Source organism: Carcharhinus amblyrhynchos, chromosome 8 (genome assembly GCF_965287045.1).
Source record: "Carcharhinus amblyrhynchos chromosome 8, sCarAmb.v2.hapA, whole genome shotgun sequence".
NCBI classification, from domain to species: Eukaryota; Metazoa; Chordata; class Chondrichthyes; order Carcharhiniformes; family Carcharhinidae; genus Carcharhinus; species Carcharhinus amblyrhynchos.
Genome location: NC_137331.1, coordinates 58536209 through 58555541, shown reverse-complemented (window position 1 = coordinate 58555541; position 19333 = coordinate 58536209). Strand labels below are relative to the sequence as shown.

The window sequence follows — 19333 nt, the reverse complement described above, 5'->3', positions numbered from 1 at the left end:
CTATAGGCCCCCGAATAATGATCTGGAGGTGGGGCGGGCTGTTAACGCGCAAATAAGTGCGGCGTGCAGGAATGGGACGGCCGTAGTTGTGGGGGATTTCAATCTGCATATTGATTGGTCGACCCATGTTGGACGTGGGGGGCTCGAGGAAGAGTTCTTGGAATGCTGCCGGGATAGTTTCCTCGAACAGTGTGTGTTGGAGCCGACGAGGGAGCGAGCTATCTTGGATCTGGTGCTATGTAATGAAGCGGGTAGAATTAGGGACCTTGTGGTGAAGGATCCTCTTGGGGAGAGTGATCATTGTATGGTGGAGTTTCTGGTGCAGATGGAGGAGGAGAAAGTGGGTTCCCGGACACGCGTCCTTTGTTTGAATAGAGGGAAATACGGTAGGATGAGAGAAGAATTGGCGAATGTGGACTGGGAGAGCGCGTTGGAGGGAGGGTCTGTTAAGGAGCAGTGGAGGATCTTTAAGGAGATCTTTCTTGGTGCTCAACGGAAATTTATTCCGATGGTCAAAAAGGATAGTAGGAGGAGAGGTAATAAGCCGTGGATAACAAAGGAGGTGAAGGAAAGTGTTAAACTAAAAGCGGAGGAATTTAGAGTAGCTAAGAGTAGTGGGCGAGAAGAGGATTGGGAGAGGTTTAAATGTCAACAAAGATTGACAAAGAAGTTGATAAGGAAGGGTAGGAGAAACTATGAAGCTGGGCTAGCGCTTAATATAAAAAAGGATAGCAAGAGTTTTTATAAATATATAAAAAGGAAGAGGCTGGCTAGGGTGAATGTTGGTCCTTTAGAGGATGAGAAAGGGGACCTAGTGGTAGGGGATGGGGATATGGCTAAGGTATTGAATAACTTTTTTGTTTCTGTCTTCACGGAGGAGGACGTGAATAATTTGCCGGGTGTTAGCGATAGAAAGGTGGTAGGACTGGAGGGTCTTAATGACATTACTGTTACTAGAAAGGCGGTGCTCGACAGACTGGAGGGGCTGATTGTGGACAAGTCCCCAGGACCGGATGGAATGCATCCGAGGGTTCTGAAAAAAATGGCGGAGGTGATAGTGGATGCCTTGGTGGTTATTTTCCAAACGTCGCTGGATTCCGGGGAAGTGCCGGATGATTGGAAAACGGCTAATGTTACGCCGTTGTTTAAGAAGGGTGCCAGGCAAAAGGTGGGGAATTATAGGCCGGTTAGTTTAACGTCTGTGGTAGGTAAAATGTTAGAATCTGTCATTAAGGAGGAAATTGCGAGGCATCTTGAAGGGAATTGCTTGATAGAGCAGACGCAGCACGGTTTCATTAAAGGGAAGTCGTGTCTGACAAATTTACTGGAGTTCTATGAGGATGCGTCTAGGGCGGTGGATAGAGGAGAGCCGGTGGATGTGGTCTTTCTAGATTTTCAGAAAGCGTTTGACAAAGTGCCTCACAAGACGTTATTGCAGAAGGTCGAGGGACATGGAGTTGGGGGTAGGGTGTTAGCGTGGATAGAGGATTGGTTGTCAAATAGGAGGCAGAGAGTGGGGGTCAACGGGTGCTATTCGGATTGGCGGATGGTGACTAGTGGAGTGCCCCAGGGGTCGGTGCTGGGGCCTCAGCTTTTTACCATTTACATAGATGATCTGGAGGAGGGAGCCGAGTGTAGAGGGTCGAAATTTGCTGATGACACCAAGATTGGGGGAACGGCAAATTGTGCGGAGGGTGTGGAGAGTCTGCAGAAGGATCTAGATAGGCTGGGCGAATGGGCCAGGAAATGGCAAATGGAATTTAATGTTGGCAAGTGTGAGGTGGTCCACTTTGGTAGGAAAAATGGTAGGAAGGACTATTACTTACGAGGCGAAAAACTGCAGCAGGCGACGGTGCAGAGGGACCTCGGGGTCCTTGTGCATGAGTCGCAAAAACCCAGCTTGCAGGTGCAGCAGGTGGTCAGGAAGGCGAATGGGATGCTGGCCTTCATAGCGAAGGGGATTGAATATAAAAGTAGGGAGGTCTTGCTGCAGCTGTATATGGCATTGGTGAGGCCGCAACTGGAGTACTGTGTGCATTTTTGGGCGCCGCACCTGCGCAAAGATATTTTGGCCTTGGAGGGAGTGCAGAGGAAGTTTACTAGGCTGATACCGGAGTTGAGGGGGTTGAGCTATGAGGAGAGGCTGAATAAACTGGGCTTGTACTCGTTAGAGTTTAGAAGAATGAGAGGAGATCTCATTGAGACGTATAAGATGATGAATGGGATGGATAGGATAGAGGTGGAAAGACTCTTCCCGCTCAAAAAAGACAATAGGACTAGGGGGCACAGCCTCAAGATAAAAGGGGGGCGGTTTAGAACGGAGTTGAGGAGGAACTTCTTCACTCAAAGGGTGGTGAATCTCTGGAATTCTCTGCCCGTTGAAGTGGTGGAGGCTGCCTCGCTAAATATTTTTAAGACGCGGGTTGATGGGTTTTTGATAGGAGAGGGGATTAAGGGTTATGGGGAGAGGGCGGGAAAGTGGAACTGAGCAGCGACAGATCAGCCATGATCTTATTGAATGGCGGGGCAGGCTCGAAGGGCTGGATGGCCTACTCCTGCTCCTATTTCTTATGTTCTTATGAAATTTGAGTATTGACAGAGTACTTCAGTAGAAAATAATGAAAATATGACCCAATATTATATGACCTGCACAGAACTGAATATATTGAATAGGCTCACAGCAAAAGACGCTCATGTTGTGTGCGTCAAATCTTTAATGAATGAACAGCAAGCTTAGCTTGAAGGATAGGTTCAGATGATCAAACATAAGAACATAAGAAATAGGAGCAGGAGTAGGCCATCTGGCCCTTCGAGCCTGCCCCGCCATTCAATAAGATCATGGCTGATCTGTCGTGGCTCAGTTCCACTTTCCCGCCCTCTCCCCATAACCCTTAATCCCCTCTCTTATCAAAAACCCATCAACCCGCTTCTTAAAAATATTTAGCGAGGCAGCCTCCACCACTTCAACGGGCAGAGAATTCCAGATATTCACCACCCTTTGAGTGAAGAAGTTCCTCCTCAACTCCGTTCTAAACCGCCCCCCCTTTATCTTGAGGCTGTGCCCCCTAGTCCTACTGTCTTTTTTGAGCGGGAAGAGTCTCTCCACCTCTATCCTATCCATCCCATTCATCATCTTATACGTCTCAATGAGATCTCCCCTCATTCTTCGAAACTCTAACGAGTACAAGCCTAGTTTATTCAGCCTCTCCTCATAGCTCAACCCCCTCAACTCCGGTATCAGCCTAGTAAACCTCCTCTGCACTCCCTCCAAGGCCAAAATATCCTTGCGCAGGTGCGGCGCCCAAAACTGCACACAGTACTCCAAACATACTGTGGGACACAATGGCGGTGAGCTGTTGAAGCCATGTGCATACTAAAGTGAAGATGAATAATGCATAATTCAAGGTTAGATTTTCTGGTTGTTTACTCTGTTTATTTTGGTTGGGTGAAATAAAGAGGAGGGGAAATATGTTGCAATACCTTTCTTCCAGATACCTCAATAGTGATTGAATTGGTAATAACTTCCACAAATTTACTTGAGATAATATTTTTGAACTGAGATTTATTTCAGATTATAACAAGTCTTAACAGTTTATAAATACACAACAATTTGATTCTATAGAAGTCTTACTCAAATTACAACTTGATTCAAGATTAAATGATTACACCATAGTAATAAGGAAACTGAAACAGTTCAGTGCTCAACAGCAACTTCAAATTTCTATCACTTGAAGCCACTTGTTCTATTTTGTTCATAGCTCATCTTTGTGTTAACTCAGGGTTATTACTATTACGTAACTCTTTCTCAAAGCTTACTCTATAACCATAAAGCTGGAAAATTTATTGAATTTCCAGATCACTGAGGAAGCTTCACGTCGAACAACCTGCTCTGAAAATTCTGCTCATGTTTTGAGACAAACTGCACTACAACAGCTAAAGACAATCCACAATATTCTAAATCAAAGAGCCAAAGAGCCAACAACATTCTAAATCAAACAACCCACATTTTAAAAAAACAATTCAGCCCATTTCTCAATGTTAACAGATCTTTTAAAAAAATACGAAAATCCAGATTTAAATCTCAAACGAATCAGTTCTTCTTTGGATCATACCCTGAGTACCAAATTTTGTTGAAATTAGTTCATTAGCTTTGGAGATATATTGTTTACAAACAAACATACTGACGAACAATGAAAAAAATTACCTCTACCCACAGTCTGTAAGGAGGTAATTATAGATAACTCTGTTGTCCAGGGTGTGGGGCAAGTAAATTGCACTCAGGTGGGGTGGAAAGGGAACTATGACCCAAGAAGGAAGATGGTAAAAAAGTGGCAGGGTTTACTCAATAGAATAAAAAAACATTTTGCAATACATTTCTGTTAGAGACTAATAACTTACTTTAAACATTGGCCTAACATGATCCAAGTGTGTAGCACTGGTAAAAGGTGCCTGTACATGGCTTACAGCTTCCATAAGGGCCTTAGCAGTTTTAGCCATTTGTTCCATCTCCAGGTTATATAAAAGCCTCCGCTGTTTCTCACTGGCTACATCTACAGAAAAAAAATTCCATTGATTAAAAATGTTAGATATTGAGATCTTGATGAGAATATCAATTTGTGTTTGGAATTATTTCGTAACAGTAACACTGGAAGAAACAAAAAACATTGCTTTAAACTTCAATAATTGCAAATGATAAACACTTGAGCATTTTATTACGGCATTTGAACCCAACAGCTACATCATAGCTTTAATGTCATGCTAAAATTTTGTTTATGTTATGAAGCTCTTTGTGATTTCACTTTCCAGATTAGTTTGCATCACACAGTATCATGTTGAATGGCAATTTCTACTGTATTCCAGATTGAATGCTAATGCCTACCCTCATACCAGGCGGCACAGTGGTTAGTACTGTTGCCTCACAGCGCCAGGGACTTTGGTTCGATTCCCGGCTTGGGTCACTATGTGTGTGAAGTTTTCACATTCTCTGTGTCTGCATGGGTTTCCTCCAGGTGTTCCAGTTTCCTTCCACAGTCCAAAGATGCATGGGTTAGATGGATTGGCCATGCTAAATTACCCGTTGGTGTTAGGGAGATTAGTTCGGGGAAATGCATGGGATCGAGAGGATGGGGTCTGGGTGGGATTGTGGTTGATGCAGGCTCGATAGGTCAAATGCCCTCTTTCTACAACTGACAAGTTTCTCAAGAGCTCAGTACTGTGAATTCATAGTCAGAACAAATCCTAATTTCAGAAAAGCGCAACAATCAAAAAAATACTGCTGTACAAACAACACTATATGTACAATTTGTGAAATGTGATGAAGATATAAAACATATTTATGGAAACATGTTGTAAAAATTGTTGCAATATATCAAGGTATTAAGCAAGATGTTGGTAAAAGCACAATACTACCTATTTTCTGCATTCTTTTCCATTAAATGATGAGAAATATTCAACAGAAACAGTTGGTACGAGTGGATGAATAAGAGGGAGAACATACTCAGGTCCTCAGTAAGACTACTTCTTGCAGCATCATAGCCTTACTGTGCCCTGTCTTAGCTTATGCTGCTGAAGTCCTATTTATCCCTTCATTGACTTTAGACTTGACTCTTTCAAAGCACACGTGATGGGTTTTCCACACTCTACCTGTCCTAAATTTGAAATAATCCAAACTTTGCTGCTTGCGGTTTCACTCACACTAAATTCTGTTCACGTACGCTCACTGATCTACAACGGCTCAGAGTCAAGCAAAATCTTGATTTTTAAATTCTCATTACTTTCAAATTCTTCCATGACCCAGTCACTGCAATCACTCCCAATCACTGCAATCTCCTCCAGTTCCGCAATCATCTAAGATATTTGAACTAATTTTTCCCTCACGCATCCCTGACTTTAACTGTTCCGCAGTTAGTGGTCATGTCTTCAGCTACTAGATCCCAAGTTCTAGAATTTCCACCCTATATCTCACTTCCTTCCCTTTCCTCCATTAACGTTATTTAAAACCAACCTTTTTGGTCATGCCTTTGGCTACCTGGTCTATTATCTCCTTTTGTGGCTTGAGGTCATGCTTTGTTTTATAATACTCCTGTGAAGCACCTTGGGACATTTCGGCAAAAGTGCTGCGCAAAATGTAAGTTTTTGTTGTTACATGACATATCTCTAGCAAGAACGGTGCACATCAAATGACAACACCAGGTTTAAGTCCAACCAATGAACCAAACCTGGTTTGTCAGACTTCTTACTGTGTTTACCCCAGTCCAACGCAGGCATCTCCACATCACATCAAATGACAACAGACCTATTCACATTAAGCCTACTGAAGTTCTGTATAGTCTACTAGCAGTTATCACACCAGCTCAGGTTCAGAAGATTTTAACAAGAATTGATTAGAATGCAACTGAAACCCTACGTGAAGGTTAATTGCCAAATGAAAGATAATAGACAGGATTTTCTGGCTTCCTGCAGTGTCTCTTTCATGGCAGGAAGTGGCATGCCATTGGTCAGCGGTGGGATCTTCTGGTCCCGTTGCTATCATTGGAATTTCCTTTTTATGTCCACCCCATGCTCTAGGAAACCCATGCAGGAACATGCTGTTGGCAGAACCAGAAAGTCCTGCCTGTGTGAACAGCCAGAAAATTTTGGCCCTAATCTTGGGGAACATCTTTCTTGAATATACAGATTGATTTTCAAACAAATATCTTCATGAGGATTTTCCAACATCACTGTTTTAGTAATAGGTGGATTAGTGACATTTTGATGGCTAATTCATTCACCTTAAATTACTTAATAAAAGAAATAGGTACTCATTTATGAGGTAGTGCTAGCTATACTTATTTTCCCATTGGATCTCAAAATTCTATCCACATTCAGCATCAGAAGATTTAATCCCAAGGGTAACAGACAGTATTTCTTTTAACAGTGAGCCATGAGTTTAAGCTGGTCACTTTGCTTCATTTTCCTCCAGATGCAAGTTTGCTTTGGTTCACATCTGAGGGTATCTAGTGTTAATTGCTTATTCACTCCAGAAGACAATTATTTGGAACTCATAACATCTTATGCTACTGTCATAAATGACCCACATTGTTGCCAATTCACCCAGCATGACGCATGACTCTGAGATGCGCAAACATTATACTAAGGTTGGACCTTCAACTTTCAAAACCATTTATTAGACTTCTAAGACTTTGAGCATGGAAATATCTGAACAGAATCCTTTTTGATTTGCCCATGGAATGTGTCACTGGAAAGGCCAATTGTTGCCCATTCCTAATTCTTGAGAAAGTTGGTCTCATTACCCAAGGGGTCATGATCAAACCCATTCTTTGCTGGAAACCAACTTTATATCCAGTGTTCTATGATGGGTCTCCTTTGTACTGTGATTCCAAGAAAATAGAAGAGCCCGTGTTTAAATGAAGCCTTCAGAAGCTGACAAATACAGTGGAAAGAGACTCTCAGCAAATTTTGCAGTTCCCCCTGCCTTGGGAATCATTGTGGGCAGGACAAAATTTGGCGGAACATTTTAAGGTCCGCAATCTCGGGTGGGAATTGTCGGCCTTGGGGCAGGTGCAACCAGAAAATCCCAGCCTTTATCTTTTTATGTTTTCACAGTAGGCTGATAAAGGAAGTCAACTCATTTGAGACTATAGTGAGTAAACGAACGATTGAAGACTATGTTTGAAGAGAAAACACGTTCCATCTTTATTATTTTCAATGTCAAAGAATCTGGGGAAAAACATATGCCTTTTTCTTCATCTATCTTATGTACATTAAACTCTGGTTCAAACCCTAGTAAGATTTATTTATATAAAAATATATACAGCACAGGATGTGTTTCTGGGTTATGCTTTCATTTGGTAGGTATTGGACAGGAAAGTGACACGATCTGAATTGGAGGGGACACAAGGTTAACTTATAAGAGTGACTGAGGATATGGAAGCAAAGAAAATATCTAATATAAGAAGCTAAAAGCTCCACTATTACTCTAGGAGAGAAACTTCCCAGTGAAAGGCATATGCAATGCAGCATTAGTTCAACTTACTCTGTTTGGAGGACTTGATTGTTAGCTCTTTTGTCTCCTTCATTGAAATTTTCTTTCCTGCTATTTCATCATAGATAGCGGAGAGATATTCTTCAGGCAAATCTTTGCTGTCATTGATTCCTCTATTCATCTTAATATACTGATCTTTTGTCATTTTATTCTTCACCTTTTTAAAAATGAAAGAACAGAAAGGAATAATTTTAATTACTTTTCACTGAAGTTTTGCTTGCAAAATATACCTATCCAGAGCTACATTACTTACTGGCTCGCTATAATATACCAAAGTCCTTAGTCTAATTTCATGTATATGCATCAAATTTATCAATATCTTTAAAAGCACCAGCGGAGAAACTTTGAACTTCCTTTGGTTCTTTTCAAGCAAGGAAAATGGCAAGGATAGGATGGGGAAGGAAAGGAGCAAATAAAAAATGGGGTGAGTGACAGAGAGAGAAAGAAAGAGAGAGAGGATGTGCGAGAGAGAGTGAGCAAGCCAGAGAGAACATGCAGGATAGAAAACATGGTGTGTTCAAGAGATGGGTGGCAGATGGAGAGATTAATTTTTGAGCTCAGTTGCGGTGTCCTTGGGATGAAACAACAGTAAATACTGTTTAAGCTCACAAGAAAAAGCCATTTGATTGAGACAGTTGAAGAACCAGCAATTAGGTGATGGATCTCTCGGTAGGAGAGCATCTTGGGAATGGTGACCATAATTCTATCCCCTTCACAATTGCATTGGAACGAGATAGGATCAGGCAGGCTAGGAAGGTGTTTGTCTGGAGTAGGGGGAAATACGAAGGAGTCAGGAAGTTACTTGGACAAATAAACTGGAATGAGGCGTTCTTAGGGAAAAGTACCGAAGGAAGGCGGCGGATATTCAAGGAATGTTTGTCTGGAGCTCTGTATGACAACGTTCCGATGAGACAAGGGGGTTTTGGTAGGCCGCGGGAACCGTGGTGCACGAAGGCTGTGTTGAACCTAGTCAGGAGGAAAAGGAAGGTGTACAAAAGGTTCAGGGAACTAGGAGAGGTTAAGGATCTTGAGGAGTGTAAGGACTGTAGAAAGGAGCTTAAAAGGGAAATTAGGAGAGCCAGAAGGGGTCATGAGAAGACCTTGGCGGGTAAGATTAAGGAGAATCCCAAGGCCTTCTATAAATATGTGAAAGGTAAAAGGATGAGAAGAGGAGGGATAGGACCTATAAAAGGTGAAGGGGGAAAGGTCTGTGTGGAACCAGAAGAAATGGCAGAGGTGCTTAATGAGTACTTTGCCTCAGTATTCACGGTGGAAGCTGATCTGGGAGATTTTGCTATGGATTTGCAGCAGATGGAAAAGATTGAGTTTGTGGATATTAAGGTGGAAGATGTGTTAGAACTTTTGAATTCTATCAAGATAGATAAGTCACCGGGACCAGATGGGATGTACCCCAGGATACTGTGGGAGGCGAGGGAAGTGATTGCAGAGCCCCTGGCGATGATCTTTGCGTCATCAATGGAGACGGGAGAGGTTCCGGAAGATTGGAGGACTGCAGATGTAGTTCCTATTTTCAAGAAAGGGAACAGAGATAGCCCGGGAAATTACCGACCAGTGAGTCTGACCTTAGTGGTTGGTAAGCTGATGGAGAGGCTTCTGAGGGACAAGATTTACGAGCATTTGGAGAGGTTTGACATGATCAGGAATAGTCAGCATGGATTTGTCAAGGGCAGGTCATGCCTTACGAGCCTAGTTGAGTTCTTCGATAATGTGACTGAACACATTGACGAAGGAAGTGCCGTGGACGTGGTGTATATGGACTTCAACAAGGCGTTTGATAAGGTCCCCCAAGCAAGACTTCTTGAGAAGGTGAGAGGGCATGGGATCCAAGGGCCTTTGGCCTTGTGGATCCAGAACTGGCTTGCCTGCAGAAGGCAGAGAGTGGTTGTGGATGGGTCTTTTTCTGAATGGAGGTCAGTCACCAGTGGAGTGCCCCAGGGATCTGTTCTAGGACCCTTGCTGTTTGTCATTTTCATAAATGACCTGGATGAGGAAGTGGAGGGATGGGTAAGTAAGTTCGCTGATGACACGAAGGTCGGTGGTGTTGTGGATGGTCTGGAAGGATGTCAAAAGTTGCAGCAGGACATAAATAGGATGCAGGACTGGGCGGAGAAGTAGCAAATGGACTTCAACGCGGATAAATGTGTAGTCGTCCATTTTGGCAGAACCAATGGGATGAACGAGTACACTATCAAGGGCAGGAGTCTTAGTAGTGTTGAAGAGCAGAAGTATCTTGGGGTCCGGGTCCACAGGACTCTTAAATTGGCCTCGCAGGTGGAGGAGGTGGTCAAGAAGGCGTATGGTGTACTGGCCTTCATTAATCGAGGGATTGAGTTTAGGAGTCGGGAGGTAATGCTGCAACTTTATAAGACCCTTGTCAGGCCTCATTTGGAGTACTGTGCGCAGTTCTGGTCGCCTCACTATAGGAAAGACGTAGAAGCTATTGAAAGGGTACAGAGGAGATTTACAAGGATGTTGCCTGGACTGGGAGGCATGCCTTATGAAGTTAGGTTGAGGGAGCTGGGTCTCTTTTCCCTGGAGAGACGAAGGTTGAGAGGCGACCTGATAGAAGTTTATAAAATGTTGAGAGGAATAGATAGGGTGGATTCTCAGAGGCTATTTCCCCGGGTTGAAATGGTCGCTACGAGAGGACACAGATTTAAGGTGCGGGGAGGAAAGTACAGAAGTGATGTTAGGGGTAAGTTTTTCACTCAGAGGGTGGTGAGTGAATGGAATCGGCTGCCGGCAGTGGTGGTGGAGGCGAACTCGCTGGGGTCTTTTAAAAGACTTCTGGATGAGTATATGGGGTTTAATGGGATTGGGGGTTATAGATAGGTCTATAGATTGGTAGGTGTTGATGTGATCGGCGCAACTCGTGGGCCGAAGGGCCTGTTTGTGCTGTAGTGTTCTATGTTATAATTACTTAATATCACTTTGCAGCATGTATCATCAGTATTATAGGGAGTATAGAATAAGTGAGTTGGAGAGTAAAATAAGAAGGAAAGTTGAACTGGCATTACAATCATACCACCATACATTCATCAGGTTGCACTGCATGAAGTTTAAGTTTGATAGACAAAAATCCAGTTAAAAATACTTGGTGGAATTATTACTGCATTGATTTCATACCAAACAAGTGTCAACCAATAAACATTTCCAAAAAGAGTCCAACCATCTATCCCTGACATTTAATGGCATGGTTATCATTAATGTTCCCCAATTCAACATCCTGCTGAGCGACTAGACCAAAATCTCAGTTTCTTTTAATTTTTATTTTTAACATTAATTATAATCAGCATATGTTTGGCATTGATACAGTTAAAAACACATTGGGTGGAATTTTATGACTGCAACGCACCCGAAAACATGGTCGTAAAATGTGAAGCAATTAGCACCGGTTTTCACGACCAGCGCAATTTTACAATCCCAGGATTTCCGGCATAGTCAGCCTCTCACCGGGAACGGGTGAGAGGTTGGTTAATTTATTTAAATTTATTAAAATGCTCATTTCAATGTGATTAGCGAGCTGACAGTCAATTGTTTGGGCTCACTTGCCTTTATGGCTTCTCCAGCAAGGAAAACATCTACTCCTCCTGAATGGGAACAGTTGTGTTGGCCTCACTGGTGGAACTGGAGGCCATTAAGGACCCCCCTGCCCCCCGGAGAAGCCAAGGGCAAGGGGAGGGAGCCCCTTGGCAGTGCCGCCCTGGCATCATGACACTGCAAGCCTTGCACCTGGGCAATACACACTGGGCACCTGGGCAATGCCCACTGGGCAGACCTATGGGTGGGGCACCTGCCGCCACTCTGCAGTGAGGCCACGATCGGTGGGGGAAGGGCAGCAGGGCCGCAGTTGGTGAGGGAGGGGGTCCGCGATTGGTCTGGGTTGCTGGGGCTGCATCTTGGGCCAAAGGCCCCTACGATTGCAGGTTTGGGGGTACTTGAGGCAGCCTGCAGCAGTAGGGGCTTAGCAGCGCTCTTTGTCTGTCAGACCCCTGCTACTGTTAATGTGCATGTGTAGCATCAGAGATTTGCACATGTGCAACACTTCCTCTACATGCCGTCAGGCACATTAAGCCTTGCCCACAGGCTTCTGCAGTGAGCAATGGATTCAGTCGAAATTGTTGATTGGGGATGGGGGAGAGACGTTGTTATTGAAAATGCACCCAAAAAACAAATCTGGAACTCTCTCAGTTCCACACCTGCCTGACACTTAAACAAAATATCGTAGAACAACACCCATTATCTTTGGATTGAAACTCAAGCCATGAATGTTTGAGGATTTCCTCTCTGCACTCAAACTATATTCTTTTCAATGCTATAACATTTTGTAACATTTTGTCAGTATTTTAGTGCTATTTTTGATACATGTTTAATTTAGTTCTGTTGCAAAAACTAGTAATTTCCTTGCACCTATTTATTTTCACAGAGTAGATTTTATAATGTCAATTGGAATATCAAGGAGAAAGTCTGGAATAATCTTGTATTATCAGGGCAGAATTTACTGATTTTCTTTGTGTCTAACTGTCGACTCGTGCAGGAAAAGTGAAGGATCCTTCGCTGCTGACTGCCAACTTTTCCTGCCATGTTTTTAGACACTGGGGTGGCACAGTAGCAGAGTGGTTAGCACTGCTGCTTCTCAACTCCAGGGACCTGAGTTTGATTGCCGGCTCGGGTCACTGTCTGTGTGGAGTTTGCACATTCTCCTCGTATCTGCGTGGGTCTCCTCCGGTTTCCTCCCACAGTCCAAATATGTGTGGGTTAGGTTGATTGGCCATGCTAAAATTATGTCCTTAGTGTCACTTAGGTTAGAGGGATTAGTGGGTAAATGTGTAAGGATATGGGGTAGGGCCTGGGTGGGATTGTGGTCGGTGCAGACTCGATGGGCCAAAGGGCCTCTTTCTGCACTGTAGGGTTCTATGATTCTATGATTCTATAAATTCTATTCAGCACATCTCGTAAAATATAAGACCAAAACTAATGACATAAAAAGGGTTATGCAAAGAAACAACCTTCGCCATTCAGTTAAATGGCTCCAAAAAGGAGAAGAAAGGATTAGTAAAGGCAATGTCTTTAATTTGGTTTCTAAGCTTAAATATTAAAATGCAAACCAAAATATATAATTCTGCAACAGCAGCACAGAGTAACTACTAAAATGGGAAGAAAAACAACCATGGCTTTCAAAACCTATTTGGCATTACACTTTGTGGTGTTACAGTATGCTAAAGCTTTGAATCATCCTAAAATACTTCTTATAAACAACAAAAATGCTGTAATTTTCATGAACTTACCTGTGAGCTGTGAAGATCTGTTGTCAGCATTATGATTGAATACGCCAAAACATAAGCTGTGTCTGCACTAGCAAAAAGTGTTTGTCTGAAAAAAGCAATATAAGATATGATTTGTATTATCAAAGCTCACATAATTTTGAATAACCAATTTATTTACACAATATAAACATTGCTGATACTTAAAATAGTAACTTACCCTTGGTTACATTCCAGATACCTGGCTGCAAACTTTTCCATCAATCGGTCAATTTTCTGAGCTTCCCCTGGAAGACGGAAGCCTTCCAGAAACATACGGAGAGCTGAGACAAAGTCCTTTGATGAAAAGTCCAACTGGTCCACATAGGCATACATGACCTCTTTATTAAACTTGTCATTATCTCCTACATATTCACCCACTTGAGTCTAAAATGAATAAAAGCTAAATTATTGTTCTATACAGATGTCCATATCTGTAATAAAAACAAATTGTGAGCTAGAGCTAGGAGAAGCTGGACAGGACCAGGGAGTTGCAGAAGGCAGCTTTCTGAAAAAAAGCAAGAAAGTCCCAAAAAAAATCCAAGAGTGGGGACAAATAGAATGATGTGGAGATGCCGGCGTTGGACTAGGGTAAACACAGTAAGAAGTCCAACCGATTTATTTGATAGTAAACTCACAAGCTTTCGAGGTTCCCCTCTTCGTCAGGTGAATGGAGAGTTCTGGCCTCAGACTGTTTACAGATTACTGAGTAATAAGTAATCAGTAAACTGTCTGTGCTGTTATATGTACTGTCTGAAGCCAGAACTCTCCATTCACCTGATGAAGAGGGGAACCTCGAAAGCTTGTGAGTTTACTATCAAATAAATCGTTTGGTCTTAAACCTGGTGTTGTCAGACTTCTTACAACAAATAGAATGCCACAGGAAAATAATTAAGTTAAATGAATGAAGAACAGGAATTTGAAAGTCCTGTTCAGGAGAATTCAAATGAAAAGCAAAGAAAAATGCTCTCAATTAAAGAAAAAAACTGCAAGAACCAAGTTTAAAGTCAGCTAGATTAGAAGACAGACATTTAAGGTAAATTAAAAAGGTTGGTGACATCTTAATATAATCTGTGAAGCAGTGGTGAGATATTGGCAGGTCTTGGTCCCTGAGAAATTATATTGAAGTCTGAATGCATGTGATAATCCAAGGCAGAGGAATAATGAAAGGGGAGATTGAAATCTTGGATGTAGATCCTTGGTGAAGGCATCAAAGAGAAAGCTTTATTTGGAGGAAGATTCCAAGTGTATTCTTCAAGAGTGGAGTTTGGAAACCATTTGTGCAATTTAGAGTTCCAATGAGATTATTTGGTTCATAGTGCAACAAGCATCTTGGGGGGATTTGATGAGAACTCCACGGAAGTTGTTTTGGGTGTCATCTGTCACTTCAATGTGCTGTATCTGACCATATTTTACCTGTTGGATTGTATGGACTGTGTACTTTCTCAGGACATTAGAGGACAAGATTGATTTTGTAACTTGGGTTTTCCACATTGTTTGTCACTTTCTCAAAGAACGCCAATAAATTAGTTAAACACAATTTTCCTTTCCAAAAAACCATGCTGACTTGGAATATCATAATGCAATGTCCCGGTATTGTCTCCTTAATAGTAGATTCTAGCATTTTCCAACAATAGATGTTAGGCTAACTAGCCTATATTTTCTGCTTTATATCTCCCTCCTTTCTTGAATAGGGGTGTTACATATGCAATAAATAGAGGTGTTACAGGTGCCACAGTGTGGCAACTAGGGGATTTTCACACTAACTTATTTGCAGCGTTAATCTAAGTCTGCTTGTGACACTAATAAATAAACTTTCAATTTTTTTAGCACCTGCAACCTTTGCGGAATTTAATGAATTTTAGAAGATCACAATTAATGTATCTATTATCTCTGCAGCCATTTTTTTTTTAAGGCCACAGGACGATCAATCAGGTCCAGGGTACATGTCAGCCTAATCATTTTTTCAGTATCCTTTCTTGAGTGATTGCTTTATGTTCCTTTCTCTCTTTTACTTTATTTTCAAGTATTCTTGGGATTTTTTTGTGTCTTCTACAGAGAAGACAGACACAAAATATCTGTTCAATACTTCCACCATTTCTTCATTTCCCATTATTAATTCCCCAGTGTCACCTTCAAAGAGACAAATGCTAACTTTGGTTATTCTCGTACTTCTAAACACTTGCAGAATGTATTATTGTTCCATTATTTCTCTAATTTTTAGAAATTTGTTTCTAGTTTAATATTGTTCAATCTCCTGACTTGCTACTCATTTTCTCGGTGTTGTATTTTTTCCTTCAATTTGATACTATTCTTAACTTCCTTAGTTCGCCACAGAGGGGGGGAGGAATATCCTTCCCATAAAGTCTTTCTTTCTTAATGGAATATATCTTTCCTAAGAGCTATGAAATATTTTCTTAAATATTTGCCAGTGCTCTTGTTATCCCACATTTTAAACCTATTTTCTTACTTTTTAAACCTTCTTGCAGCTCTGTGCTCATATGCTTCTATGTGCCTTCCAGTTTAAGACACCATTCTTCTCACCCTTAAAAGGGATGTGAACTCTATCATGTTATGATCACTCTTGAGACTTCTTTACCATGGGATCATGAACTAATCCCATCTCAGTCTAAAATAGCCTGCTCCGTGATTGGCAAGAGAATGGAATAGAAATTGTCCCAAATACACTCCAAGAATTCATCTTCCAGGTTACCTTGCCAATCTGATTCATCCAATCTAAATGATGATTAAAATCACCCATGATTATTCACCCTTCTTAACAGCCCCCATTATTTCTTGCTATACACTCTGTCCCACAGCGACTTCCTATTTTTGTTATTTCTCATCTTTACCCAAACTGATTCTGCATCTCAATTTTCCAAACTAAGGTTATCTCTCACTACTCCACTAAGGTCATCCTTCATTAACAGAGTTACCCCACCACCTATTACTAGAATCCTTAGAAAATAAAAGCAGAGCTGACATAAGGAGAGTTTTGATCATTTAGAATGCACTGACAGAAAAGTAGGTCTAAGCAGCGGACAATTACTTTAATGAAAAATAATTTGCAGCATTATGGGAAAGAATAGGTGAGTAGGACTAATTACAGAATTCTATTAAACAGAAAGTACAAGCATGATGGGCTGAATGTCTCCTCATGTGCTGCATCATTCTACCCCACTTTATCAGCTTGGCCTTGATAGCAAGGGGGATAGAATATAAAGGTCTTGCTGCAACTGTACAGGGTACTGGTGAAGCCGCAGCTGGAGTACTGTGTGCAGTTTTGGTCGCCGCACTTGCGGAAGGATATTTTGGCCTTGGAGGGAATGCAGAGGAGGTTCACTAGGCTGATACCGGAGATGAGGGGGTTGAACTATGAAGAGAGGCTGAATAGACTGGATCTGTACTCGTTGGAGTTTAGAAGGCTGAGGGGGGATCTTATAGAGACATATAAGATAATGAAGGGGATGGATAGGGTAGAGGTAGAGAGATTCTTCCCGCTTAGAAAGGATAGCAGGACTAGAGGACACAGCCTCAAGATAAGGGGGGGTGCAGTTTAGATCGGAGTTGAGGAGGAACTTCTTCACTCAAAGGGTGGTGAATCTCTGGAATTCTCTGCCCGTTGAAGTGGTGGAAGCTACCTCGCTAAATATATTTAAGTCATGGTTGGATAGGTTTCTGATAGACAGGGGAATTAAGGGTTATGGGGAGAAAGCGGGAAAGTGGAACTGATCCACTTCAGATCAGCCATGATCTTACTGAGTGGCAGGGCAGGCTCGAAGGGCTAGATGGCCCCCTCCTGCTCCTATTTCTTATGTTATTTACATGATAAAAATGATATATTTGACTAAAATGCTGTGGGGAACTCCAGCCAATAATCACTATGCCAAATTAGTATCTTTATACTTTGTGAATTTTAATTCACTGCAAGAAACCTGTGCTATCTTCAACGAAGAGAAATAATAGTTCATTGGAAGGAAATGTCATGCCTTTCAAAAGCACAGTTTAGTGTACAAATATGAAGCCAAACCACATGAATTATTATCCAATAAATGGAAATATTGTAAATCTGCTAGAAAAGGTTTTATTAACCTTTCAAATAACAGCTATAACTTCCTACCGTGTCTAATCTTTCTTCTTGATGCAGAAATTGGGCAATATCCTCGGGTGTAGTGCCAAGCATTCCTTGTTCCTGTAGATACTGTATCCCTCTCTTCGGTTTCTTATTGAACCTGAATGTAAAAAATAGCTGTCTCAAATTCTAAGCACATAAATGGCTGACTGCTTGATTATTAAACATTTCACATTATAAATTACTAGCTTTAAATTTATTAATACTTCCACTAAAAGATAGGATTGAGAGCAATGAGAAAGAAATATTCATCTCTTTTGTAGGCAGTGGGAAAGGTTTCCACATATTGTTGAAATGACATACAAGCAAGCGATTTTACGCCACTCCACGCAGCTCCAATGTACTATGGTAAATTTCTCACAATTTGCAGAACACCCTCCCGAAGACCTAGACAGCCTGGAAGATTTCTGCAACATCAAGAAGCCGGGAAGAGTTCTTGAAAACACTGGTGTCCTTCAGGGTAGAAGTCATTGCTGCTTCAATAGGATCATTAAGTTTTGGTTGGGGACATTTGGACCTGTAATAATAATGACCCATGGCACCATCGTGCCTGTGTCCAATGTCAATGGGGCCACAAAAAGTGACTGTGACTGCCACTGATTCTCATGAGTGGCAATCACCCAACTGTCCTAAAACTTCTTCAAATAACCTTCACAGGAAACTGAGAATCACACAATGCAGAAAGGGGCAATGAATTTGCATCAACATGCGAGAAACACCCAGCCTCCCACCTAATCCCATTAACCAGCATTTGGTCCGTAGCCTTGAATGTTAAGACATACCAAGTGCTCATCCAGGTACTTTTCAAAGGATACGAGGCAACCCACTTCTACCACCCTCCCAGGCAGCACATTCCAGACTGTCACCACCCACACTCCACCTCCCAAACCTCCTGCCCCTCTCCGCAAACCTACTGGCACTTCTGATTGGCCCTTCAACCAAGAGAAACCACTGTTCCTTATCCACTCTGTCCATGCTCCTCAATCTTGTACACCTCAATTAGGTCACCCCTCAGTCTTTTCTGCTCCAACAAAAACAATCCAAGCCTACCCAACTGCTCTTCATAACTTAAATGTTCCATCCCAGGCAGCATCCTGGTGAATCTCCTCTGCACCTTCTCCACCTACTCCTTCTGATAATGTGGCAATCATAACTGCACAAAGTACTCTGGCTGTGGCTCACCAAAGTTCTATACAACTCCAAAATGACTCTCCTGCTTTTGTAATCTATGCCTTGATATAAGCAAGTGCCCCACATCCCTTCTTCACCACTCTACTAACATGCTCTTCCGAGGTCCCCTTGTTCCACAGAACTTCTTTATGTCATGCTGTTCATTGAATACTCCCTTGTCAAATTATTCCTTCCATAGTGCATCACCTCACACTTTACAGGATTAAATTCCAACTGCCACATATCTTCTCATTTGACTGTCCCGTCTTCATCTTCATGTAGCTCAAGACACTCAGCCTCATTGTTATCATCTGGACAATCTTTGTGTCATCCACAAACTTACTAATCTTACTAATACTTCAGATGTGTAATATGGGCAGATTTCCCAAATCATATATGCACCAGTAATTGATATCTGTTCTACATAATTTATTCAATTGGTGGTGAAAGATGAGGAAATGAACATTGTAACTCCCTTTAAAGTGAAGTAAGGTGAGAGTGATTACCCTTGACATCAAGGCAGTGTGTGGCTTCAAAGAACCCAAATAAAACTCCCAGTAAACAGAATCAGGGAAGGGGTGGAATCTCTGCTGGTTGGAGCCATACTGAGCACAAACAAAGCTGGTTGTGGTTTATGCAGGTCAATCACCTCAGTTCCAGGGC

At 42.0% G+C, this 19333-nt stretch overlaps 1 protein-coding gene across 5 annotated transcripts in view; it reads right to left on the bottom strand.

Moving 5' to 3' along the window:
• Positions 1-19333, bottom strand: part of arfgef1 (ADP-ribosylation factor guanine nucleotide-exchange factor 1 (brefeldin A-inhibited)) — a 250335-nt gene that overhangs the window by 81076 nt on the left and 149926 nt on the right. For all 5 annotated transcript variants that reach the window (XM_080194121.1, XM_080194120.1, XM_080194123.1 and 2 more), the window contains 5 exons: positions 17489-17600; positions 13550-13755; positions 13354-13438; positions 8036-8201; positions 4399-4550 (listed from right to left, as the gene is read on the bottom strand). In XM_080194121.1, the coding sequence (XP_080050247.1) occupies positions 4399-4550; positions 8036-8201; positions 13354-13438; positions 13550-13755; positions 17489-17600 (721 nt within the window). The remainder of the gene's footprint in view (positions 1-4398; positions 4551-8035; positions 8202-13353; positions 13439-13549; positions 13756-17488; positions 17601-19333) is intronic.